This window comes from Etheostoma cragini, chromosome 23, assembly GCF_013103735.1.
Source record: "Etheostoma cragini isolate CJK2018 chromosome 23, CSU_Ecrag_1.0, whole genome shotgun sequence".
Lineage (NCBI taxonomy): Eukaryota > Metazoa > Chordata > Actinopteri > Perciformes > Percidae > Etheostoma > Etheostoma cragini.
The window spans coordinates 8,831,301-8,857,527 of NC_048429.1; the positions used below are offsets into that span (position 1 = coordinate 8,831,301).

The following is a 26,227-nucleotide window of genomic DNA, read 5'->3' on the forward strand; positions in this document are numbered from 1 at the left end:
TAGACAGGGAGAAACTTTAAATATGGTCACAGTCTAACACTCAGACTATGGTTTTCAGCACAGTGGTTCATTTGGTGTTGCAGCATTTTTACAACCTAGATTTGGTAAATGGATGGAGAATAGAGGCTGAGAGAGCGGAAAACTTGTGTGTAAGAGAGAGAGAGAGAGAGAGAGAGAGAGAGAGTGAGAGAAAGACCAGAATGGGGTGAATAAGCCGTTTGTTTGTCCCTGGACTGTCCTCTCTTGCCTTGCCTGGTGCTTGGTGCCTGGTGTCCAGGGTCATTTCCTTTCATAAAGACCACTGCCATCCTTGCATTAGCATTTTCATTGCTGTTGGGGTAACATTCAAGTGTGTGTGCGCTTGGTTGCTTGCTGACTTCGGGCCTTATTATGCAGGGACTTGGGAAGACAGAGAGAGGGGAGCAGGGCCGAGACATCGACCTGACGTCGCTGAGATCCACCATGCCAGCCAGTGGCCCTCTGCAGGTTAGTGCACAGAGAGAGAGAAACGTGTGGAAAAGAGGGCAAGATTGGGAAAGAGACAGCTAGAGACAAAGGGGACAGACAGAGATTGAAAAAAATTGAATGAAGGTGTTTTAAAGATTCATCTCTCCGTCTGTTTAGCAATGGCCTCTACTACCTTTTTGTCTTTTCCTTTCTGTTTCTTTCCTTCACTCTTTCATCTTCCTTCCACTCAGTCCTGGTCTATCTATGATTCTGAATCACTGCTCCTGTAGCTTTGCCACAGAGCTGTGGTATGTCCTGCCATAGTGAGAGGTGAGGATCAGAGAGGTTGCTGTGTGGCTCTGTGGGTCCATACTCTATTCTGAGACCAAGTTACGATTGCAACATCCATTGAATATCAATTAGAGCCTGTGTGCAGAGGCTAATAAAGTCCTCTAATGTGCTGCGGGTCAACAGAGCAGGTACTTACTGATGCCAAGAAAAAAGGGGTCAAGGTGGGGTTGGGGACCTAATATTATTTTGGAGAAGACACTTTTTTTATTCAACGTATTCATTTTTAAGGCATTTTCTGTATTATTTTTAAAGTGTCACATTATGTAGTTTTAGTTTAATTTTTTTGGCATTGTTTAAAACAGTGTTAAACTAACACTTTCTTCAAATAATCTGACTCATCCTCATTCACTACACTAATAGAAATACAGACACTCACACACACATACACACACATGCACTGACACACACAGTGCGTCACACTATCTTTGTGGCGACCCGCCATTGACATAATGCATTCCCTAGCCCATTACCCTAACCTTAACCATCACAACTAAATGCCTAACCCTAACCCTTACCCTCACCTAAACCATAACCTAATTCTAACCCTAACCGCATTTTGGCCCCACAAAGCTGTCTAGTTAAATGAGAACATACACACACACCCACGCAAACACACACACACACACACACACACACACACACACACACTTACAGTTTAATGGGCATTCCATTCTGGGTGTCTGTTGCAATTCATCTTCTGCATCAGTGTCAGGGCCAGCAGGCTATCAGTTTCTGGTATATTTAGCTACATAGTCTCCAGTGAACAAAGTGCTATTACTCAAGAGAAGCTGTGTGTGTGTGTGTGTGTGTGTGTGTGTGTGTGTGTGTGTGTGTGTGTGTGTGTGTGTGTGTGTGTGTGTGTGTGTGTGTGTGTGTGTGTGTGTGTGTGTGTTTGTGTGTTTGTGTGTGTGTGTGTGTGGGGGGGGGAAGGGGGGGGCGTGTATTAGTGAGACAGTGACAGATGTGTCCATGTGTAAGTCACATACTGCTTTAGCGTCATTCACACTAAATACTGTATGCATTATTCACAGTATTTGAAAGAGTTGTGGAGTCAAATAAAAAATTATATATTTTTAAATGTTGTTTATTCAGTATTGCTGCTGTTTGTTAGGAAGCAAATACAATTTGCAAAATTAAGAAATTTCTTCACTAATTACTGACAGTGGATGATCCACCTTAGATCTACTTTTTAATTTTATGTAAATATTACATATGTGTCTGAAATCTTATATTTTAGTTTAGATCATATCTAACAACATTTTTTAAGGACCAAGGCTTGATAATTGTGTCACTGTAACAATTTTGATTTGATTGTTTGGAGATCTTGTGGCAGGTATTGGGGGCTTTTCTGCTTGTTGTAAATCAATAATAATAATTTTAAAAAATCCCAAGAAAACTCACTAACAAAGGTATAGTCAAAAAGTCAATTTTCAGTACATTTTACCTGATAGCAATCCTACTCAGGAAAAATCCCACATCTTCAATTTCACTTCCTGTTCGCAGGATGAAAACTGCAGCAGCAGCAGTATGATTTTACCATATGTAAAAGCAAAAATAGGTTTGCTGCTTGCTAACCATGTCCAGATTTACTTCTCATGAATGCTGGTTTTGTTTATTCATTAAACTAAACACACACACATGCACATACACGCACACGCCGAACTCACACAAACACACACACACAAACACACACATTAAATCCCTGAATTTCCCTCCTGTTGTTTGATAAGTTACACTTTCATATCAATAAGAACAATACTACTTTTTTTTTTTAAACAGTTTATCTGTAATGTCTGGGGTAAATTGTCACAGTGATAATTCTAACCACAGCAAGCTGTTACAGTAGCTGCTGTGTGGTCAAGCTGCAGTTAGCAAGAATATAAAATGACTGATATGGATTGTGAATGATGGTAAAGACCACCCTAGCAGAGGCCTATGGCGTCCTTTATCACAGTTAAGCTGAGAGCTTATGGTACATCATCAGCCACTACCTGTGGCAGTAATGGTCATATCATGTGGCTCAGAATGTAAATTCCCTTCATGGACGTTCACAGAAGCCAAGTCCTTGCCACAGCTGTTCATTGCTTTATCATATGTCGGCAGATGAGAAGAGAATGTGAAGAGAGAAAAGTGGAAATGAGTGTATGCGTGTCCATGTGCATTCAGGATGTGTTTAAGAAATTGCTCTCTCAGCATGATACACATCCGGCATGTCATTGCTAGTGGTTTGTATGTGCATGATTGATGCTATCATCACTACATTATGCAGGTGTGAGGGCTGAAGTATGTTTTAGAGTAAGAGCCATTGTGAGAGCAGCTATATAATTAGATGTGGTTTCCCTTGCAACCAGAAACCTGCCACTGACATTGCACTGTAATCCCTTGTAATATTTATTTTTGTTATTGTTTTTTTAATCTTTATTCAGGGAAGGTTCACTGAGAGGAAACCTCTCTTTTTAAAATTCGTCATGTCATTCTACGGTCTCAGACCCATCCACAAGGTTTTTTCCTTCTTTCCTTCTCAAAAAAATCCCATCCACACATGCACTGTTCAGAAATCTTTGTCAACATAAAAAATTAAAAAACACAATTGAAGCGTTGTCAAGAGCATTCTAAGCCTACAGGAAGCAATATAACCCCAGTCACGCAAAGAAAATGTTGACCAATCAGAAGCCTGAAAAAAAAGCTGTCACCAGAAGGATACCCACCAACAAGAAGTCCGGCGGTCTTGTGCAAACCTCTGTAGGGCATTCTGATGCCTCTGTTCCATAATACAATGGAACTGTACATTTATGTGTACACATGTAAAAAGTTCTGATAGCAAGCCTGTTACGTCACTATTTTGGCCTGGTCCGCAATTGCAAGAAATGTCTCATTTGTGACACCTCACAAAGGAGCTAACAGTGCACACTCTGACGACAGTAACTAAAAACTCTGTTTTCTCTGTCGACAAAAACACTATTTATAAAAGTCTAAACCGTTGCCAGAGTTTTCAAAAGCTAAGTTTTCAATCACCTTAATGGCATTTGCGTGTGGATGAAAGCCCAAAACGCACAGAAAAAGCTGTTATGTAAAATAATACCTGTGCATGAATGGACTAGGCTTAAGACAGTCCAAGAACATTAATAAACAACTCTCTAAAATCCAATGTTCAAAAACTTTAACTTGTGATGTAAACAAGTATAAAGACAGGAACTGAATGATTTATAAAGATTCATGAAGACATTTGTTGTTGTTATTAAATGGCTGAAAACTCCAGTGTTACAGTTTTCACACCCAGAAATCTGATGCTATGGTTTGTTTATTTGTGCCATGGGTCATTACTCATAATGTACCTTGGATCTATTTTGGTGTTTTGTCTATATAAAATATTATTTATCAAATTAACTAAAACAATCTGGACTTAAAGGGGGTTTGCTTTCGGGAAATGAGCTGGCTTTACATAACCTGCAGGCATGGTTTGAATACAGTTTGATGCTGGTGGATTTCTAATTGATCTTCTTGATTTTGAATTGGCTGTCTGAGTTCGTGACATCTTCTCAACATCTGGCAAAGCTTCAAATCAAGTCCAAAGGAAAGCAGGTTATTTGCTTAAATTGAATTTATGAGGTTTTCAAGCTGGGCCCTGTGTGAAGCTGCCATCGTAAATCCATTTCTATGGTGTGGAGACTTTACACCTCTAAGTCGATTTCTATGTATAGAGCACAGCAACAAGGCGTGGAGCGCTGATACCAAGTTAATAGGAGTCACACAGCCTCTCCATGCATGCCATGTTTCCTAGACAGAACAGTCAAACTCTCAGAAGAAGATGGTCCCTTCATGGTTAAATGGCTTTAAGCATCTTTCTAACAATCAACACAGTGAAACAGTTGATTTAAAAGCAATCAACAGAGACCATCATCTGGTGTTAGAGTAATGGGATTTGTTCCTTAACATAATCTAAAACAAAGTCCATATATCTTATTTTCCTTATTTGCTTATCCTTACAAAGAGTATCAAATTTTTTTCCCACTTTGAGAAAATTAAGGGCGTCTCTGATCTGTATTTGGGGGTTTGCTGTCTTTCCATCTCATCAAAATCAGCCGTCTAGCGACAAGAGAAAGAAACGCAATGGTGTTGTTCCTCCTGAATCTTTTCTTTTGAATAACAACTTGTGTGCTTTAATGGTGCTGTGTGTCCCTCCATGACCACCGTCCCTCTCATCTCCTTCCCACTTCTCTCACGTCCCAGAATACATCGCTGCCTCTCTTCGATAGTGTGTGTGTGTGTGTGTGTGTGTGTGTGTGTGTGTGTGTGTGTGTGACCCCTTCTTGGCCCCTACATGGCAAATGCCACATTCTGAGTGAGTGTGTGAAGTACGAGAAAGTGTGTGTGTGTGGGTGTATGTGTGTGTGTGGGTGTGTTTGTGTTTGTGCATGTGTGTGTGTGTGTGTGTGTGTGTGTGTGTGTGTGTGTGTGTGTGTGCATGTGTGTGATTCCGGGAACTTTCACCCGAAACCAAACTGGGCCTCATCTTTAAATGACGGGTGTTTTGTTGTGTAATATGCGTGTTGTATTATGTTTGCTTTGTAAGTCAAAGTTTTAGTATATATGATTCAGGCTGTGTGTGTGTGTGTGTGTGTGTGTGTGTGTGTGTGTCTGTGTATGTGTGTGTATGTGTCTTTGAACATTTGAACAGAAACAGAACATATACTCAGTGAGTATATATCCCTGTACCCAATGGGCTCAGTTGTGATTGACTGCAACACTTGGAATATGTCTCAAGTCTGTCCCATGTGACTTGTTATCAGCTTTACTGTCACAAGTCTTCTTTAGTGTATGGAGTTTCCTCAGTTGTCATGGCGATGGTTCTTTTGAGCTCTGTAGGTATTTTGATGTTGCATGCCCAGCCCCTCCCTACTAAAGGGACCTAATCAGGCAAACCTGTATGCACTCTACAGTGATCTAGGCCAGTCATTTTACACATTAATTATTATTATTATGAATTCATATTTATCAAATAAACTGAAACATTGTACTGAAATTAATGAATGAGCAGATGCAAAACATAGTTCATTTGCAGCATTCCACACCTACACCCAATAAAACATCCAATAACATATTTGGATTCTTGACCTAGTCCTTATGTCATTGTTGTTGTTACCCCTGCAGTCGTCTCATAACAGAAACAGGAACATATGTGACTGTCACCACTGTGAATTGTGTAATCAGCTATACTTGCTTACTGGCATCAGACGTACTGGCCTTTGAACATGATTGGCAAGCACAATAATTTAAGCTGGGTTTCTGAGAAACTGACTGTGTCGAAAGCTTTTTCAAGTTCACTTTTACTATGTACTTTTGAAAATATATATTTACAGTTGTATAAGGTGGATTAAGGACCAAAATGTGTGTGTGTGTGTTTTTTGAGTGTGTGTGTGTTATTTATCATACTTATTATCTTTCTTTCTTTATGCTTTGTTTTATGTTAATTTTCCAATTCTGTCTCTCTTTCTTCCTCATACATTCATCTTCTTCTCTCTTATTTCTTTATTAACAAATTCCTCCATTTTGCAGTCTTCCTATTTTCCGCTGTCTAGAGGGGGAGTGGGGGGGAATGTGTGTTTTCTTTTCATATTTGGGGGGTAAATGACAGCCGACTCGGTTTGAATCTGAAACAGCTTTATGGGAATTAAGCCCTAAACGCTGCCGTTTGTTTGCGTGTGTGCAGAAACGTGAAAAGATTTTTAGAAGTGCCATGATGAGTGATACCAGACGAAATTTCAGATCCCACCAGATATAAACAATTAGATTATCTCACACACACATACACACACACACACACACACACACACACCGTCTCTTTTACAAACCCAGCAGATATAAAGCACAAGTATTCTCATTATAGACACAAGTCTGCTTCTGTACTTCCACCTGAGCAGGACTCAAAATGTTTACTCCAACATCTCCTTAAATGTTATTTTCAGTGAAAGACTTTAGATGATATATTTCCTCGAGATATTATTTGTCAAACTTACTAAACAATCATGTTAAAAACTTGAGCTTAACACTGTAATACCCATGAAATAAATCACTAACTGCAGCGTTTGGCCAAGAGTGTTGTCTCACACTTTAGTTCATCATCCACTTGTTCCAGTCGTATTTTCCAAGAAGGAACAGGAAACCCCCTTTCTGGTCCCAAGGCTCCCCTGCTGGGATAATACAACTCAAAACACTAACGCACACACATACGCATAAATCAGAAATGCACACCAGACCTATAATTCCAGGTTCACTGTGTGTCAGTCCTTTCACGGCATTTCCACGTAGCTTTATTTAAACAGACTGCGCATAAAAAAACATATGAAGCTGTTAAATGGTTTTTGTTTTTGTTTTTATTTTCAGAGAACTGTGTGTTAATTATTGATTTGAAGCGCCATGCACTCCACTCCATTTAAATCTGTAAGTCATAGAGGTCTACTCTACCGTGTACTGTGCTTGGATCACAGCCAAACACATACAGAGACAAAGCCACACGTGTGGCCACACATCTGGAGACAAGCATACACGTGGAAATATGCATAAACATTTACAATGGTATTAACATATACAATGCTTTAGAAACTGTGTTTGTGGTGAGGGTGTAACCTTGTATATACAGTCTATGTGTATAACGCATGAAGTATGTGTACTGCATGTTACTGTAAGATTGCATAGATGCAACGTTGATATCAATCTTCTTATTTAATCCTTGGAAATAAAACGCATAATCCAACATGCTGTAAAATATTGCTTTAAGATAGACGACAAACCAGAGAGTAAAAGTGTGAATTGATACAAAACAAAGAAAGAGAGGGGGAAGAGAAAAAGAGGTAACTTGGCAAATAGAAATCAGGGGAAAATATGTATTGGGCTGCACACACACACATACACACACACACTTGCACGCACGTTAACACACACAAACACACACAGAATCTGCCCCTTTGTGTTTGTTGATAATATGTGTTGCTATGTCGCGGAGCGCTGGTCTGTATAGAGTATGTTTATGTGAATTTAAAGGTTGATACAGACCTTGCTCTATCTGTGTTTAACCTTAATCCATTGAGTGTTAGGTCATTGAATAAGACAGTGTGTGCATGGGAAAGATCCTGTATGTTTGTGATTCTGGTCAATCTCGCATGGAGGTTTACAAGCATGTGTCCGTTTAAACTGACAGTTAACATACTGTATGTACAGTATATGTTTGTTAACATGTAAATATGTTGCGTATATGGCTTCCAGCGAATGTGTGCCTGTATGCCTGTTAAGCGTGCATGAGAAATAACAGAACATAACATCATGACTTCAAGCTTTGTGTATGAGCATACAACCGTCGTATTTTAGTGAATGCAATAGAATGATGTAGCTGTGCGAGGTCATATGTCATTTGAAATGTGTTCAAGGGAAAAAGTGGACGCAGGGCTGGAGCGATGCAGGGGAAGAACGAGTGTGGGAGGTGGTTGAGGTTCTGCCTTACCTCATCCAGTCTCCGTCGCTGATGTCCCCCGGTGCCCGCGCTGCTAATGGGACTATTGTTGATTTGAACACAATGAGATCACGCTAAAACTTAAACAAAGGCTCTGTTATTAATTGTCCTCTGTTGAATACCAGGAAGGCATCGACCACGTTTTAAGGGAAAAAAAGTATTTTCATTTGTGTTTAATTAATGTGAAATACTTACGCACACATGTTGCAGTTATTCTACAAATTTATAATACATGTCTTTGTGAAGAAGAAGAAGAAGAAGAAGATATAATTTATCAGGCAGGGTAAATGTTGGCTTTCGGTTTTAATTCTTTGGACAGAAAATTGGACGGCATTTAAAATAAAATGTTGGCTATGAAGTTGCTAATTGGCAGCTATTCGCATTTCCATTTTAAACACACCAAAACAATATGCTTTGGCTACTGCTTTAACAAGCCTGTATCTCTAATCTCACATGTTGTATTTTGAAACTTTAGCATGACCGGACACAACGTGAAATGTATCACAGCATTTGTTTGTCTCAGTATCCTGTCTGCATAAGCCTACTCTGTGCAAACACATACCACCTACGGGGACCTAAATAAATCCTCCTCCTGAGGTTTGGTCACCTTTGCTGATCTATTGCATTTATTAGTTTGTGCCTTGATGTTTTTAGGAGTGTTTGTGTGTAGAAAAACCCATCTAACCTTTGACCACTTCAGTAAAAGTAAACAGGAGTAACTTTTTTTTGACAAATAGTCATTCACTTCTTCTCAGGCACACACACGCACACAGACACCGCACACAGACACACTACACACATACACCACACACGCACGCACACACAAACACACACACTAATGTCTCTGTAGACAAATCCTATTCCAACCTTTGTTACATATATGATGTGTATTCCTCTGTTACCATAACTATCTGACAGCAAAGAAACTTAAATGTAAATTGATTTTAATTTGTTTATTTAAACTGATTGAGGATGTGCATCTACTCTATATTTATGAAAGCAGAGAGCAGACGTGGCTCTGAATCTTCAAAGGTTTGTTTAAGTGGAAACTTTCATCATGACCATTAAACACTTTAATTTCAGTTTCAACAGTAGAAGGGCATCACAGTCGTTATCTAAAATTACACGTGATGCTGTTGAAGTAGCTTTGATCAGAGAGGTCTTAGATCCATGTTGATCATTACCACATTGCCACAGCAGGATTAACTGAGTTTTAACTATTAGGCTGTGTTGGTAACTTTGTAACGTTGCTAACAACACTGTTCCATTTATATGTGCAAAATAGTTTACTGGAACGGAGAATTTCACAGTCCACAACTCCTGTTTGTGATGCAGGTTTGTAGTCTCCTAGCCCAAACTGAGATTGCTTTCAGTTTTCAGCGTAATTCTCTCAGGCTTTAGGGTGTATTGGAAGACTTTCCTCCCCCAAAAATACGACTCCGAAAGTCGTTTACACTCATATTGGAGTGCCCATAGGTAGTTTTCCCAAGCAGCAATTACGACCCTTATTTACGTTTATTGTTAGGTGGCCCCCTCTAATGGCCTTAGTAATTGTTACGGGAGCAAAGCAGGATGAAAGTATAAGAATGTCATAATCAGCCTAAGTTGACAGGGTTGGGGTAGTGGTTAAGTCTAACAAAGACGGGACTTTCATCCAGGAGACCAGAGTTTTCATCCCGTTTGAAAATGAAAGTAAGGGTGCCCAGATAGCTCAGTTAGTAGAGCGGGAATTGTTATGGTTTGGGGTTTTTGTTGGGGTATTTGTCCTGTTTGGCCTTCCCTGTGTTTTTGTCCCGGTTTTCCCATTAGTCTGGTTTTGTAGATTCTGTCTTGTGTTTCCATGCTTGTGTATGTTCTGTTTCCTGTTTTATTTTTTAGTCAGCTTCCTGTCTGGTCTTGTCTTGTCTAGCTTCGCTTTGTTTGTCTGATTGTTCAGCCCCACCCTAATGTGTTTCACCTGATGTCTCACCTGTTCCTCATTACCTCTTGTATTTAACCCCAATGTTTCCTCTGCCTCTTGTTGGATCATTCCAGTTTGTTCAGTCGTGTGTCCTGTCTCTACGTTGCTGAGTTCCCGGTATTGTTCCTGTTTCCCTGGATGTTTTCCCGTGAGTTTTTCCCCCGTCTTTTACCCCCGGACCTCTGTGGACTTCTTGCTTGTGTTTTTGGACTTTGCTACTTTGTTTTGGATCCCTGTGTTTGTTTGTGGACCTTCTGCTATTAAAGCGTTGTGTACCTGCTCCCGCCTGCCTCCGTCTCTCTGCGTTTGGGTCCTCACCGCACACCCCCCACAACAGGAATCCATGTATAGAGGTTTACTCCTTGACGCAGGGGGTGAGGGTTCAACTCTGACTTGTGGTCCATTGCTGCATGTCATTCCCCTTTCATTTCTTCATCTGTCCTAGCCAAAAATGTCCAAAAATAATCTTTAAAATAAAAAAAAGTAACAGAGTTTTTTTTAACTTCACAGAACAAACAGAATTACGTCACGTTTTATGTCATGTGTGAAATTATGTAACGCCCATACTCATGGAAGTGAAATGACTGCATTCTAAACTTAACTAAGTAGTTTTTGTTTTGTTTTTAAAACCTTGACGGTTACGTTTAGGTTTGAGGATGGAAAACCCTCCTGTGGGTTGTATTTCCTGCCACTGCTAGGGGTTTACCCCACATAGTTAGCTACATCACTGAAAATATTCCCATCAGGGTCAAAGAATACATTAACACTTTACACTTTTATGGAACATAAGGTAAGCCACCTAAATTTTAATATCTACGTAATTTTGCGTCTCATTTTTTCAATCTATTGTCACACAAGCTACATGGAGACCCCTGTATTAGAGGGTAGGTGAAATGGTTTGGGACCATTTCCCAAGGACTTGTTGTCTCATACAACTGTCACAGTTGTATGAGACAACTTCTATTATTAGATTGATGTAAAAGTGCCCCTTTAAAAATAGTAAAAAAGGTGAAAAAAATATGCATTACCGAAACTGTATTTCACTCTGCAAACATGCAGTGTGTTGTTGGGTGTTTATTATCTGCTGTGTTGTCACTTCGTGACTGACAAAAGGCCTTTAAAGATAAACAATGAGACATATCTATGATATAATGCCACAAAGTGGCAAATTCCTCCCAAATTCACAGTCACACATTCTCTTGTAGAATTCATCTGTTACATCTCTTACATATTTTTGACCCCAGACACTGCCGATATCTGTCTGTTTCTTTAAATGTCTCACGTTTTGGGATGCAGCTTTGGCACAAAAAAGCAGCATTCGTAGAAGTCGGGAAGCAGGAATGCCCTCATGCACACACAAACACAGAGGAAGGAAGTGTGTTTTGTGGATGGTGATGGAGGCAGAGCCATTAAAAAGCCAGGAAGCTGCTGGGAGGAACGTCCTGGGATGCCACACATGGCCAAGGCATGAAAGCTTGGGTGCCCGACGGGGGTTTTTAAACTCCAAACAGACTTCGGGTCATCTGTGGGAAAGAAAAAAAATGACACAACTAAGAAAAAAAGTTAAAGTGTCACTTCTCCATCTTTGCTTTCTTTTCATAATACATGTTCACACACCACACCTTCGCCCCTGAGGCACAACTAAAAAAAAAGCCACACAAACACCACTGTTCAGCTACTTACAGTATACAATATGTATGTCCCACCCACACTCGTGTTGTTGTCTTTGTTTTGGATACAGGCACTCTAATGTGACTGTAAATCAAGAAGTAATTGTGGCCAACTGACTTTTTGGGGGATTGAATTATGATTGCACATGTTGCATAATCACAGCAGTTACTCTACTCTAGGGCTCACGTGACTCATATCTTGATTTTGTTGCTGTTTTTGACGCTTCATTGAGTTTTGTTCTCCTACCTAACCATTAACCAGATTGCCATCCACACTGAGTGGTGTGTTATTAAGGGTGTTAATTGTATAATAAAAAAGCAATTTCATCTCCATGCTTGCGAGTCATGGACATGTTAATTTCCAGCTGTTTGTTGACATTTATTATTTCAGCTTGAAATGGAAGTAGTTCACACAACACATGATCAAAGCCTTCTCCAGCACTGACTACAACTTGGCTGGCTCTTCGATCAAATCTTTACCTTTTTTTTCATTTATTTCAGGGTTGCATATATAACAAAATCAAAACTAAACTAATTTACCCAATACAAAGGAGAGGCTAAAGGAGTATGAGGTCATGCAAAACATATTATAAAGCAATGAAAGGTGTCGTAATGAGAGTTTTATTGGAGTGACTTACAGTAAATGAGCTTAAAGTCTTGGAGAAGAAGTTGAGGTGCCATTCAAGTGTCTTTGTTGGAATAAAGGTAAAACAGCTAAAGTCCAGCTATCCTGCCAAGTACATTCGTACAGTTCAGGGACCTTCTTAGATTTAATCTTTTTAGGTTTTGTTTTTGCATAACCTCCACTTTAAATCACTCTTTTTTCTTTTCTTTTCTTTAACTTTCCCTTCTCTTTCTCCCATTGAGTTCTCATCTGCTAACTAGCCTCATGTTCTCCCCAACCGTTTTCTTTTCTTCTTTTGTCTCATTCTCTTAATTATGTGTGGGTTCAGGCAAGAGAAAACAAACTGTGTCAATCTAGCCATATTCACAATCTGAGCATGTACTGTATAGTGTGACTTTAAATGGGTATTTTTCAACTTATCATTTGAAATATAGAACAAGCCTGTGTTCATGTTCTCACTAAACTCACATTACATTTAAAGAAAAGACCTATAGACCTGTCAGTGATACCAGGTTCCAATCCTGTGTTTGAATGTTAACTTCTTTCAATCTTTCAGTCAAAAAACACTCCTATGAAAATGAGCTAATAAGATATTTTGAGATGATGATCACAATGTTATGTGGGATGTGGTCCATCAGCTGATCAACAACAAGCAATCCAATATCTTGCATCTTGTCTAGTACAACTTGAATGTTACATTACCTTTAACTGCAAAGTTACACAACAACAAAAAAAACGAAACACATTCTGCTGCACATTTAACCTTACTGCAAAATATCATTTCATAATCATCACCCCTTTGTCATCTTTGAATGTAGCAATGCAGCATTGCTGCAAAGACCTGTCAACTTTAGTTTCATAAGAACTGAAGGATGTTTAAAGAATACTAATCTAACCTTTGTTTCATGCACTAATTAACTTTGAAATGACCCGTGGGCTGCAGCAGCAGTCACACGGTGTATAGAGACAGCGTTTCTTCAAAGGGAGGGTCCGCAACCAGCTCCCTCGGGAACAAACCTCTGTACCCCTGAAGTGTCCTTGAGGTTACCGTTGAGGGTACCTGACCTGAGATCTACTAAAAAGATGGTGGCAAGTGAAAATGTAATTTACCAGCTTGATGACAAAAGTGTTGCGTTATTATTAGGTCTGATTTACACTGCAAAATGTTAGGCCAGGCAAGCTTATTTCAATAACAGGTTATTGTCAGTGTTTGTGACGCTCTGGTTCATGCCCGCATGCACCTCTTTATGACAGGTTAAACACTACAAAGAAACAGAAGGAATTCCAGCTATTGCTGCCATTTTCGTCCTCACAAAGACTGTCATCAGTCCATCCACTTTCCAAACATGTCTTGCCTGTGATAAAAGCTTCAAGCAAACACTCAACAATGAGTCTACTTTTGTCTACTTTTACAGCTCTACAAATCATCCCGGAGGGGACAGAGTTCTTTTTACACGCCTTTGTGTAAACCGCATATGAATTTCCTAAAGTAAAAGCAGGGCATATGATTTCGTGTTTGTGTGTCTGTGTGTGTGTGTGTGTGTGTGTGTGTGTGTGTATGTATGGGTGTGTGTGTATGGGTGTGTGTACATTTTGGAATAAACTATTCTTTGTTGAATTAGACTCAGGACAGTACAAAGGACAGGAACATAGGACGTTGCCTTGATACTAATCTGACAGAGCTATACATTCAACATTTACATTTGCATACTGTACCTGCATACTGCATACTTTTCATTCTTGCTTGTCATGCTTGTCAACAGTGAAGTTACTCTAACTTAAATTGCCCTTATGGAAAAGCATCTCTAAACACTTAGAACATATCTGTGTATGTGTGTGTTTGCAAAGTTGCCATGACAGCATGCAGTGTGATCAAGAACATACCAATGGTGCTCACGCTACTTACCCACTTGACACACAACACACACACACACACATCTGGCACATGTTTCTTCAAAGGTATTTAGCATGCCAAAGGATGCCATGTGTCAACCTCTTACCTCAACAGAGTCTGCCAGCATGGCTGACGTCAGTGGAGAACAAGGTATTCAGGGGCTTATCTTCACACACACACACACACACACACACAAAAATGCAACTACTGATACCCCCTGGAGCCATTGGCAAAGTCTGCCTCATATTTTAGACAGCTCTTCAATCAATTCACTTGTTGTTGCTGCAATGATAGCCCAAACCACAAAAACAAGATTTATATATGAACCAGAAATGTCCTTTTCATTTCTGAAAAGAGAAATCATGATGCTACATTACCTGTCTGCGATAAAGCAAAAGTCATTGTTTTTCTTTCATTTAACCATCAGTGTGGCAATTTAGCAACAATAGCTTTATACAGTAATATCATCTCTTTAAAATCTTCCCCTTGGAAATGCAACCCTTTGCGAGGTTTCCGTGGGATGCCCCTACAGGGCCTCATGTGGTCAAATGTAGCAGTTATTCTATGTCTGTATGTGTCATGTTAAATCATAGTTCAAATTAATAAATGTTCATGTTATTCTCTGTGCTTGTGTGGGACATCATGGCGCTGTGTGTGGGTCTGTGTAGTCTCGCTTTGCCAGACCGTCCACACGCTGCAGAGCAGAGGAGGGTCTGATAGTCCACTTAGCATTCTGTAATGGGAGGAAACGTGCTCTGGTTAATTGGCATTACTTTAAACCAATCACAAATGCCATGGGCACTAAGCTCAAAATAGGAAGGAACTTGTTTTAGTAAGAGAAAGAGAAAACTCAAATTGGACAGATAGTCAAGCTAGCTGTCTCTCTCAATTTACACTGCAGATCTGACGAGCAGTTAACCGTAGTCCTCATCAATCGACTGCAGTTTAAAATTCCAACAAGAAAATGTGGAAGGATTCGGACATTGGCAACAACACATTCAATTTTGGCACCTGAGCATTTCCGTAAGTGGAAGACCAAGGTCCGTGTGGTCAAGTGTCTCCCCACTGGGTGTGAGAGATTGAAGGTCACCGAAGTTGAGTGGTTTTGTCTCTTACACGTCATGTAATGAAAAAAATAAACTTGTAAGTAAAAATACTCATTACCAAGCAGAACGGCCCTTGGCAGAGTTGTATTGTTAGATATGTTGTTGTTGTTGCTGGTTATTTTCCAACATGCACAAATGTGTTTAAAAATCATTTGTAGCTGGTCAAGATGGCGCTATTAGTAACATTTATTTATTATTAGGTAGTTTAATCTGTAACAAAGCATTATATTTTACAAACTGATAATGTGATTTTATATTTTAAACAAGTTAATCTGTGAAGTAACAAGCATTTAAGTTACTATGTATAAAGTATAATATTTCCCTCTGCATGTAGTGAAGTAGAACTATAAAAAGCAGAAAATAGAAATATTCAAGTAAAGAAGGCTGTAATTGAGTACAGCTAAATTTACGTCTCTCAGACAGGAAGAAATGAGTCTTAGTGTTCAAAAGTGTCCTCACTTTCAAGGCCTAAAACTAAAGTCAAGCACACACACACACACACACACACACACACACAAACACTTCGTACATCTTGCCCAGCAGTTACCCTCCATTGGATAATAGAAGGAAGACAATTTGATGATCACAGAGAAGCAGAAGAGGACAGTAGGATCACATATATCGATGAAAAGAGAGAGAGCCATCCATTTTTGTTATTCTGTTTTTGATTGAAACTAGAACTAGTGTTGACAGTCCTGTAATCAGAGCAGTGTGTAGTACCCACATATTCCCACTAGTTATTTTTTACTCCTGCCAATTAAAATCCTCTGTATAGAAGAGGTTGGTATGTAATTTTGTCCTATCACTTCACAGTGTTTGTGCCTTTCTATCGGTCTAGGAAAGTAGAATGCAGGAAGCGGAGTCAAGAGGAAAACAATGGTTTATGTGATAGTAAATAGGAGAGGACGAGGGGAAGGGTAAAATAGGACAAAGAGGTGGATAAAATGGCCTGTGGATTCACAGTGACATAAAGGACTCAGCAGGAAGACACGATAATGTAACAGTTTTGTTCCTCATGCCTGCTTTGCTTATTAACGACCTGTCAGCAGGAGGATAGTTATCCATTGGGCAGAGCTGGGTTAGATGTGAATCTACTGCATGAGTCGGAAAGAAATGATGTGTGTGACTGTGTGTCTGTGTAGATAACGGTCTCTGTTTTTCTTTCCATGTCAAAGTTTACCTAATAAATGTTTTGACTCTAAACCAGTGTGTCTGGTTGTGTGCATTTGTTGATTTGTGTTTGTTTGTCTCTGAAATACTAAGTCTATTCACTGACATGCCCACTGCCCCCACCTATCATCAGCACACACACACAAATAGACAAACAAATAACGTCAAGCGCAGCATTTCACGTGCTGACCCGTGTACTAAAACCAACAAACACAAAAAATGCGGAGAGATGATGTTTGACAGGCACTCAGTGGTCAATTGAATTCTAGGTGATGTTTTTTTTATCTTTAACAGGCAAACCCCTTAGTATTTCCATCATTGAGGCCATTTAATAAAATATGAGAAGAAGTGGAAACGTTGGTCAACACTGTCGACCCTAAAAAAATTCAGTTTTGCTCTGTAGAAACACAACATAGACATATCCTGGTGGGAACACCATTTGTGTTTTACTAATAAATAATGCATGTCCAGCATTCCATTCAAAATTAAACGTATGATAAACATTTGGGGCAGCATCTTAAAAAATGACATGAACAGCATAAAAATTGGGTTTGATGTAATTAAATATTCAGGATTATAACTTTAAACAGGTGCCATTAAGTTTTTTCAGGGTTATCTAACTGATCTTTCATTTGATAGGTTAGCGTTAGGGTCTCTTGCAAAAACTGAAGCATGTTTACAACCCAACTCATTTGAGTAAGTAGTAACTCAGACACCGCTCTGCTTCCAGTTAGCCAGCAAGAGAAAACACAACTTGTCTCTTTGTCACTGCGTCTTTTCCTCCCTTAATGCTGACTCCTTTCTTTGTGTTGCTATCTGTTTCTCTTCATCTGCTTTTCTGCTTTCTCCTCCTTTCCCCCTTCTTCCTGCTCCCTTACCCTAAATGGCAGTTATATTAAAGCCAAATTGAAAGACGATGCCTTGACGATGAGAGTTTTGGAAAAATGCAGAAGAAGAAAAAAACAGTCAAATAGGCAAGCACTGAGACAGATGGAGAGACTGACAGTAAAAAAAAAACATATTCCAAAAAAACCAGAGCTCCACTCCTAGCTGGGCTTTCCTTCCTATTGGCTATTAAATAGACCAATAGGAGTCCAGGGGAGGTGCACTTCATGTGAGGTTGAGGGGGGCCCCCTCATGTGGTCTGGTGTATGTTTGTGTGTCTTTGTGTGCAGTTAGAAGTGTAAAGCCTTTGCAGTTGTTTTTATGCATATTGGTGGCACAAATGTGCATACTGTACCTGTACATGTGGAACAACACATTGTTGTATGCGCCTTATATAGGTATACATCCAGTATGTGGTTTATGTATGTGTGCAAGGCGGGTGTGGGTGTGTGTACATTATGTAATATGGCCCTGTGGCCTTTGTGGATCAGTGATTTTCAGGAATGGAAGTTTTACAAGAATTCTGGATTTCTAGGAATCATTAATTTTATAAATACCATACGTCCACAAAAACCACTGGGGAAAAAAAGAGAACTTCTGTGTGTACATTTTACTGACACTGCTCTGACTGTGTAGGGAGTTATATAATATACGTATATAATATTATTAATATTTTCTACTGTTTGTCATAGACTAACTGTTACTGTTGTTACTGTGTTTAGCCAAGTTAGTGGCTTGGTTCTAGGGATCAAATTATTAATCAAACTACCATGCTAAACCTGTGTAGCCCTTAACAGTGAGCAGCTGTTAAAGGATTAGGGATAATACTGGAAGTAACAATTGATGTTCCCCAGAGAAAGCTAAACTAGGAAAACAAGCAAGAAACATTTTCTCATTCCTCAAAAGCAAAAGCTGAGCCAGGTAGTCAATCCTGGACGGCCCTGAGGCCAACTGGTAATTCACAGCTTCTAGGGATAAATGTATGTAGCCCTGTTGCAACCTTGTGCAAACCACTTAAATAATATAAATAAGGATCTATACCTTTTGGATCTGTACGGTGAAAACAAAGGGTAAAATAATTATTTCATGAATTCAGATTAAGCACTAGGGGAACACACATGGCCCGTAAAACTGTACGTAGGCCATTTCAATTTCTTCTTCTGTGTCTTGATGGGCTATCAGTAGTTGCATGTGTATTTGTGTGTGTGTGTATGTGTATGTGTGTGTGTGTGTGTGTGTGTGTGTGTGTGTGTGTGTTTTGGCACCGTGCCAAAGGCTGATGTTGATAAAGTGTAACCACACGAGTCCCAGAAGAAGAAAATATGGAAACTGGCCAGTATGAATACAGTACACGTCTTCTCTCACTCTGTGCTCGTTTCTATATCTGAGTCTTTTTCACTTCCTCATGTCTTTCCTTCTTTTTTCTACCCAGTTCTCTCGCTCTGTCTTTCACACACACACAAACACACACAGTCAGAAAAAAAACATACAAAAGGCCATGGTACACGTGTTCAATGTGTTTTGACAGTCTTACAGTTCTAGGAATTGCTTCAGAATTTCTGGGAGATTATACCAGTCTGGACCAAACTGTACTGTAACACAGGCTGTGTGGGGGGTATGAAATCAAGATTTCCAGCACAAAAATATACCACATGTGTACTAGTTTGATGGCGATTAAAAAATATGTTAATTAGAATCCTGTTCTAATTAATTAAATCCTGGGATCAGTAAACATTTCTAAAAATACCCCCCAAAAAAAATATTTTACCTCTTAGGGTAGCAAATCGCAACATCAACATCTTGTTTCAGAAATCAAGGCACGCTTACACTATGATAAGACATGGACCTCATATAAACACTTTCAATGGAAAATATTTGTTTCCAAAGTGCACAGGGCCAGTAGTCATGCGCGAGAGCGTAGGAGATGTAAACACACTGCTGTTCAGTAGTTATGTGGTGCTGTCGGTCGACATCGTTGGTTAGTTACATACAAGTTTGAAATGAAACCAAGGCACATGATCTCAGCCCACACTGTGTTTACTTGCACCACACAAGCACGTGTGCTTTCTCCATTCCTGTACTAGAGTGCTTCCTTATGTGCACACATGGTAACTATTGACTGCTGATTAAGGGCTCAGTATGCTTCAAATGAACAAGTCTGTATGAGTGTTGTCCAAACACTTGTAGAGGCAAAAGTGGCTTAACACATAAAAACAGAGTACAGTTACTGCATATGCCCAGCGTCAATGTTCTATTTATTTTGGAGCAGTAAAGCACATTACAGCCGAGTGAGGTCATAAAGCTGGCAATGTGTCCCAAGTGTCCACATGATTGGCTTAACAGTACATAATGTGATCTATGTGTGCCCTCAACACATCTCTGTTTCTGTGGAGCCTACAGGAAAACAGACCGCACTGTTTCAAACTACACTGACACAGCCTCGGGTAAAATCATCCATTTGTGGACAGAATGCTTCAATCTATAGTTCAGCGTTAAGTAATCCATGTGCATCTGCAGTCCGTGCACTATAACAGAGCAATAATTGGATAGGCTTTATAATGATTTCTTCTTCCAAAACACACACACACAAAGACAAACACACACACATTTTGTATGGCTTCTGAGACAACAATGAGGATTTATGTATAGTTTAATTATTACATTAAGCAGTGATGAGGGTTATATTTTGTACTGCCGAATTAAATCAATGTCTTTTTGACATGGACAGGGATTTCTGGCTTGAATTTGGTTGCAAAAATAAATAACTAAAACTATGAACACACTTCATCTTATCAGACATATGCTTTTCATCTGGCAGTATTTGCATAGTATTCTTGGTCTTTGCTGCCCTCTTCTGGTCAGACAACAACAAGGTCACTTGGAGATTCTCTTCTCTGGATTTCTATGGCATTTGTTTTTCTCTGTCTTCCCTTTATGTCTTCAGTCTTACTTTCTTTTATTCATTCACCTTCTCCTGTTCTCTCTCTATTGCCCTCTGTCTTCAGCCTTTTAAAGGAAGCAAAGTGGATGGGGTTCATTATGCAGCCAGGTGACAGCCAGGTGTCCTGTCCCTGCAAGATGTCCCCGTATCAGGGGTGTCTCACACGCGGGCCAGAGCTCGATGGGATTCATGTGGATGGCACATTAAAGAGCAGGGGCAATTATTTAATTGCATCAGGTATCTCCAGATGATAAGTTATTTATCTCGACATCTAACAAAAAAAAAGAAAAGTAAAAAATAGACCAATGCTGCGTAACCTTTTGGCAGATGCAAAAATCAGACATGATGAGTGGAGAACTGAGTTAGTAAAAAAAACATTAGGAAACTGGCCATTCAGTATTCTACATTACTAGTTTTACAGTAACAGTAAAAGCTCAACGCGAAGGTGTAAAGGGTGGGAATGGCCACCTGAAATCTGTATCTCTCTCTTTCAGGGAGGTGCAACCTCTAATCTGAACATGAACCTGTATGCCACGAAGAAGACAGCAGCTGAGGGCATGTTGGACATCGCTCTGTTCCTGGCTAACATCACACACATGAAGACCGTCATTGAGCAGGGAGCTGGATACAGGTACAGTAAGTGTGTTTGAGCGGATGTAGAGATTAGGGAGATGACAGAACTGTCTTATTTAGTGTATAGGCTACAGATGAAGTTCCACTGTAAATTCAGTTAAAAGTACAAAGGAGGGCAAGGAGAAAATGTAGGCTACTATAAAATAAAACTATGAGCGGGTTAAAACCTTTTTTCTCAATAGCGAGATCAGAGGAATTTCACACACGTGGTCCAACGTCGTTATAATACATATCCTGCAAGCTTTGTAACGAATGGACAAACAGTGCACTTTTTTTTAAATGCCTACAACTGTTTTTTTTTTTTTTTAATTTTTAAAACATTTTTTTTCAATCCAAATTTTGTTGTAGAATATGGACATACAGTAGAAAAGAGCATCTTCTGTACATCTTAAAAGTCTATGTTCTAAAAGATATATGTAGCTTAGTCATTCCAAGCTCAAACCTTGATTTTGTCATTCCACGTCCAGTTATTGTGCATTTACAGCACCCCCTAGTGGTCAATTTGTGACTCGCAGTGTATGTGTGCGGTCATTATGTAGACATTTGCGTTTATAGCGCCCCCTGTTGTTTCTAATTTGAATAAAACTTCCATGGTGTAGTTCAGGTATTTATCAGATCAGATCAGATATGAGGACATATCCTGAGAGATTTGGCATGACTGGACCATGAATATGTGATTTATAGTAAAATGTGTGTAATGCCACTCACCTATCTTACCCTTGTAGTGTCCCCTAGTGGCGTATGTAAATAGGACTGTCTGGGTATATCTGTGTCACTTATCTACACACACTGTGAGTTTTGTTATGATTGGCCTTTAGTTTGCAAATTTATGTTTATTTATGTCCAGAGACACGCCCCTTTCCAAATTCATTGGTCAATAACTTGAAAAGTAATTGGGATATGGACATGCTTCATACAACTTGTAATAAGCTTGATCCATTGATGATTCACTAACAATTTTGTAGATATCGGAGCTACGGTGTTAGGAGGAGATCTCAAAAATGTGTTTTTCAAAAAATAACCATTTCCAGTTATTCCCCCAAGTTTCATGTTTCTAGCTCATTTCAGCTCACGGAAATTTGAGTCGGCATGGCTTCGCGGTTTGAACCCCAAATATTGTAGAGTTCAACTTCCTGCATCATCACATTTACTGTTGCCTCAACTTTTTCTCTCTCCTCTGCAGGTACTACGCTGCTGTCCTGACGCTCATCTCCTTCTCCCTGGCTCTCCAGATAGTGGCTGGAGTCCTGATCATTATCATTGGTGAGCCAATCAAAAGACCACCTTCTTCAGAAATCCCGCCTCCATGTTTTTAACCATTCATACTAACATACTAATGAACTGACACATTGATTTCTTGTAAAAATAGTGTCAGTGTAGGTTGAAGTCCATTCAAATACTTGTCCGTTTTGGCAGAAAGTAGATACTGTTTGTGTAACATAAAACAAAAAAAAGTATATCAAGTATGACAAAAGTACAAATATTGGCATTAGAATACTTCTCTGCCCCTTTTGTGTAGTTTGTCATTTTTGTGTAGTTTTTTGGTTTTTGGTGTGTGTGTGTGTACATGTGTGTGCTCATTGCAGCTCGGCGAGATGTTAACGAAGAGGCCAACCAGAAGAACCTGGATAGCCTGAACAACACCACAACCGTCATCATCTTCTTCATCTTCGTCTCCAACATCTTCATTTCCATCTTTGGGATGGAGCGCACCGGCCTCTTTGCCAGGATGCATTACTGACTTTCTGACGTAGGGACGAGAGGGACATGTAGATCTTTTTTTTTAAAAGTAGATCAAGTTTTTGACACATTTAACGTGGGAATAAACTCTGCGCACGGACACACACACACACACACACACACACACACGTACAATGAGTGTGACTTATTGTTCTACTTAAAGTACTAATCAAATACAGTATTTTGTACTCTAATGTCTAGGACGGGGACCAACCACCAATTGGTCAGATGATTTAGGAATGAAAATGAAGGAGTGACGTGGTCATTGATGGGCTGTTACAACCCTGTGTGTGTGTGTGTGTGTGTGTGTGTGTGTGTGTGTGTGTGTGTGTGTGTGTGTGTGTGTGTGTGTGCGTGTGTGTGATGCAGCTCGTTTTGAGCTGACCCTCCTCCCCTCTTGTCAGCGGTTGTTAAACTTCCTGAACAATCTGACCACGGGCATCATCTTCCTCACCCTCATCGTCAACATCATCAAAGCCGCCTTCGGCACACAACGCAGCTGCTTCCTGCGATGGCTGCTTCAGCGGTTCATTCTATGAAACACCCTCAGCAGACACATTCACACACTGTACGTACATTCATAAACGTGCATGTTTATCGTGCATTGCCGTTTGCCACACTCTCATTCTTGATACAACCACCAGATGGCTTCAGAGCACAGATGTTTCAAATCCTCCACACACAAAGCAGCATTAATCTTTATTATAGTGCAGTAAAAAGGTAATAAACTCTCAAGAAAGAAGGCAAGAAAGCGTATAGCATTTCCCAACATTTTTACCTATTCCTTTTAGATGATGAACCTCTATTGGTACTGATAGTGAATAAGAATACCGAGTTTGTACATTTTTAACTCCGTTCTTTATTTCAATTTGCACTAACTAGAAAAAAGCGTCATCTGTTTGTGTCAAATTATCTTTGCATATGTGCCTCATTAACAAAACTGTGTTGGCTGTAATTGACAGGTATTTAACCCACACAATTGTTGTTGTTTTTTGACAAAGATAGAACTGAGTGAGGAGTAAATTGTCACTTCAGAAAATGATCAGTCACAAAGCCCCATTTAAACATTTTATTAGAGTCACCAAGTATCCAAAGTCTGCATGAAGTAGCTTACTCTGATTGGAACAGCTCCAGGGCAGCATTAAAGTATAAATTATACTTATGGCGTGAGGGTCAAAATGTCATAAAAACTAGACAGAGGCTGGGGGGTGCGTGTCTGAACTATATTGTTGTTTGTATGGGTGCAGTAGGCCTACTGTATGTTTTTAAGGGGTAATTGTTAGTGTACATGTGAATATGCATGCATCCAATGAATGGGTGTGTATGGGTGGATGTGTTTGAAGTGTTTGAAATTGGGTGTATGTGTGTGTTTGTGTGTTTGGGTGTTTGTGTGTGTGTTGTAGCCCGCAGGGACCTAAATGTGGTGTCCAATCAGAAACGACTCGACTACCTGAACAACCTTGCTACAGGCGTCATCTTCGTCACCACGGTGGTTAACTTCTTCGTCAGCTTCTTCGGTTCCAAGAGGACCGGCTTCTTCCGCTGGCTGCTGGCTCGACTCCACTTCTGACACAAATACACACGACCACAAATGCACTCAGTGTATTTCATCTCTACACACACTTAAACATATTGATTCAAATGTTGATGTTCACTGCTGACAATTCACATACAATTTGCACATGGTCAAACATTTTTATTCTACCGCAGTTTAAAATGTGATTTACACGGTAATCCAACTAAAATATTTTCATTTAACTACTCAATATCTATGTGAATATGCATTATTTTATGTACTGCAATAACCTGCTTGTGGAAAAATTGTGTTTCATGTGTATTTTAAACTTTTTTTTACAATTGTGTTTCCCCCTTGTTTAGTTATTGGTAAAATTACTAAAATTGATTTTTTAAATAAAAACTTGATTGACATTAAAAAAAGTAATTTGAGGTTCAACACCAGACACAAACCAGGGTAGTATAAATAAGAGCCATCCTACTAATTTGTTCAAACACATTCTCCTCCAAAAAGCTGAATAAATCTAGAGATTTAACATAAGATATGCTTATTGTGTTTTTTGCTAGATTGTAAATTAACAGTGAACGCGGGCCTAATATCACAAGCATGTGTGTGTGTGTGCATAAGTGTAAAAACATGTCATTGTTTGAAGGCGCCAATTGGACATGTAGTTTGTCCTTGTGTTTATTCAAGGTAATCATAATGTAGAGCATCCAGGCCAAAATAGAAGTCTGTGTGTGTGTGTGTGTGTGTGTGTGTGTGTGAACCAAGTGAGGTTTGAACCCTCTCTTTCTCTACTGTGTGTGTGTGTGTGTCAGAACCAAGTGAAGTTTGAACCGTCTCTTTCTCCACTGTGTGTGTGCGCTTGTGTGTTTGTGCGTGTGTGTGTCTGTCTGTGTGTGTGTGTGTGTGTGCGTGCGTGCATCACAGGCCGTCGGGATTTGAACAACTCCACCCTGCAGAGACGTCTGGATTACCTGAACAACGTAACGACCATCATAGTCTTCATCACCACAGTCCTCAACTTCTTCATCAGTACCTTTGGCATGAAGAGCAGTGGACACTTCCCATGGCTCATGATGCGCATTCACTGACTGGCTGATGCACACACTTCAGCTGATTATTATAACTTTAGACTTTACTACCAGACAGATATAACTTTTTGCTTTCATTCTTGACTTTAATGTTATTGTCTATCTTGTAACAGACCTGTACTGTCATACATCTTATTGTATCATAGCTTATTTTTTGACTACATAAATGCGTCTCTTAAAAAAGATCCACTTTAAATACAGTTTATTCAATTATGGGTAACAAATTTGCTTTTTAAAAGCTTTGTACAGTATATACTACACTGTAGACATATATGGCAAATGTAATATGAGCGGTATAGCTCTACCATACCGTCCTTTTCCATACTTCCATAATGTAATTTTGGCACTGGCATCTAGGGTATCCCCAATGGAACATGAGCCTCATTGACAGTTCTTACTACAGCAGACAAAATAAACTAATTAAACACAAGCACTTTAAAAAAGTTTAAACTTTAAACTTTAAAAAAGAGCATTAAAAGTACTTATCCCAGTTTTGTTTTGAATATTTGGCAATTTATTAAGTCATATGGAGAAAGAGTATTTTTTTTTTCTCCCATCGTAGTAAAAGTCACTGGTCAAGTTCTAGACCAAACTGCCTGTCTACTATAGTATTACGAATATTAGTACTACAACAGTGTTAATGGTGTGCTGATGACTCCATGTTTTGAATACATAATTTACAGCAATT

The 26,227-nt window shown here is 39.5% G+C and overlaps 1 protein-coding gene across 6 annotated transcripts; it reads left to right on the plus strand.

The window, feature by feature from the left end:
- Positions 1-218: 218 nt before the first annotated feature.
- Positions 219-26,227, plus strand: LOC117938869 (ninjurin-2-like). Of its 6 annotated transcripts, none has more exons than XM_034863814.1 (5): positions 219-486; positions 21,051-21,187; positions 22,373-22,452; positions 22,776-22,939; positions 24,333-24,982. In XM_034863814.1, the coding sequence occupies exons 1-4, from the start codon at positions 391-393 to the stop codon at positions 22,928-22,930; spliced, it is 468 nt and encodes a 155-aa protein (XP_034719705.1). In that variant the 5' UTR covers positions 219-390; the 3' UTR covers positions 22,931-22,939; positions 24,333-24,982. The 6 variants fall into 6 exon arrangements, with proteins under 6 accessions (XP_034719705.1, XP_034719700.1, XP_034719701.1 ...); XM_034863809.1 differs by lacking the exon at positions 22,776-22,939 and adding an exon at positions 23,299-23,497; XM_034863810.1 differs by lacking the exons at positions 22,776-22,939; positions 24,333-24,982 and adding an exon at positions 23,299-23,641.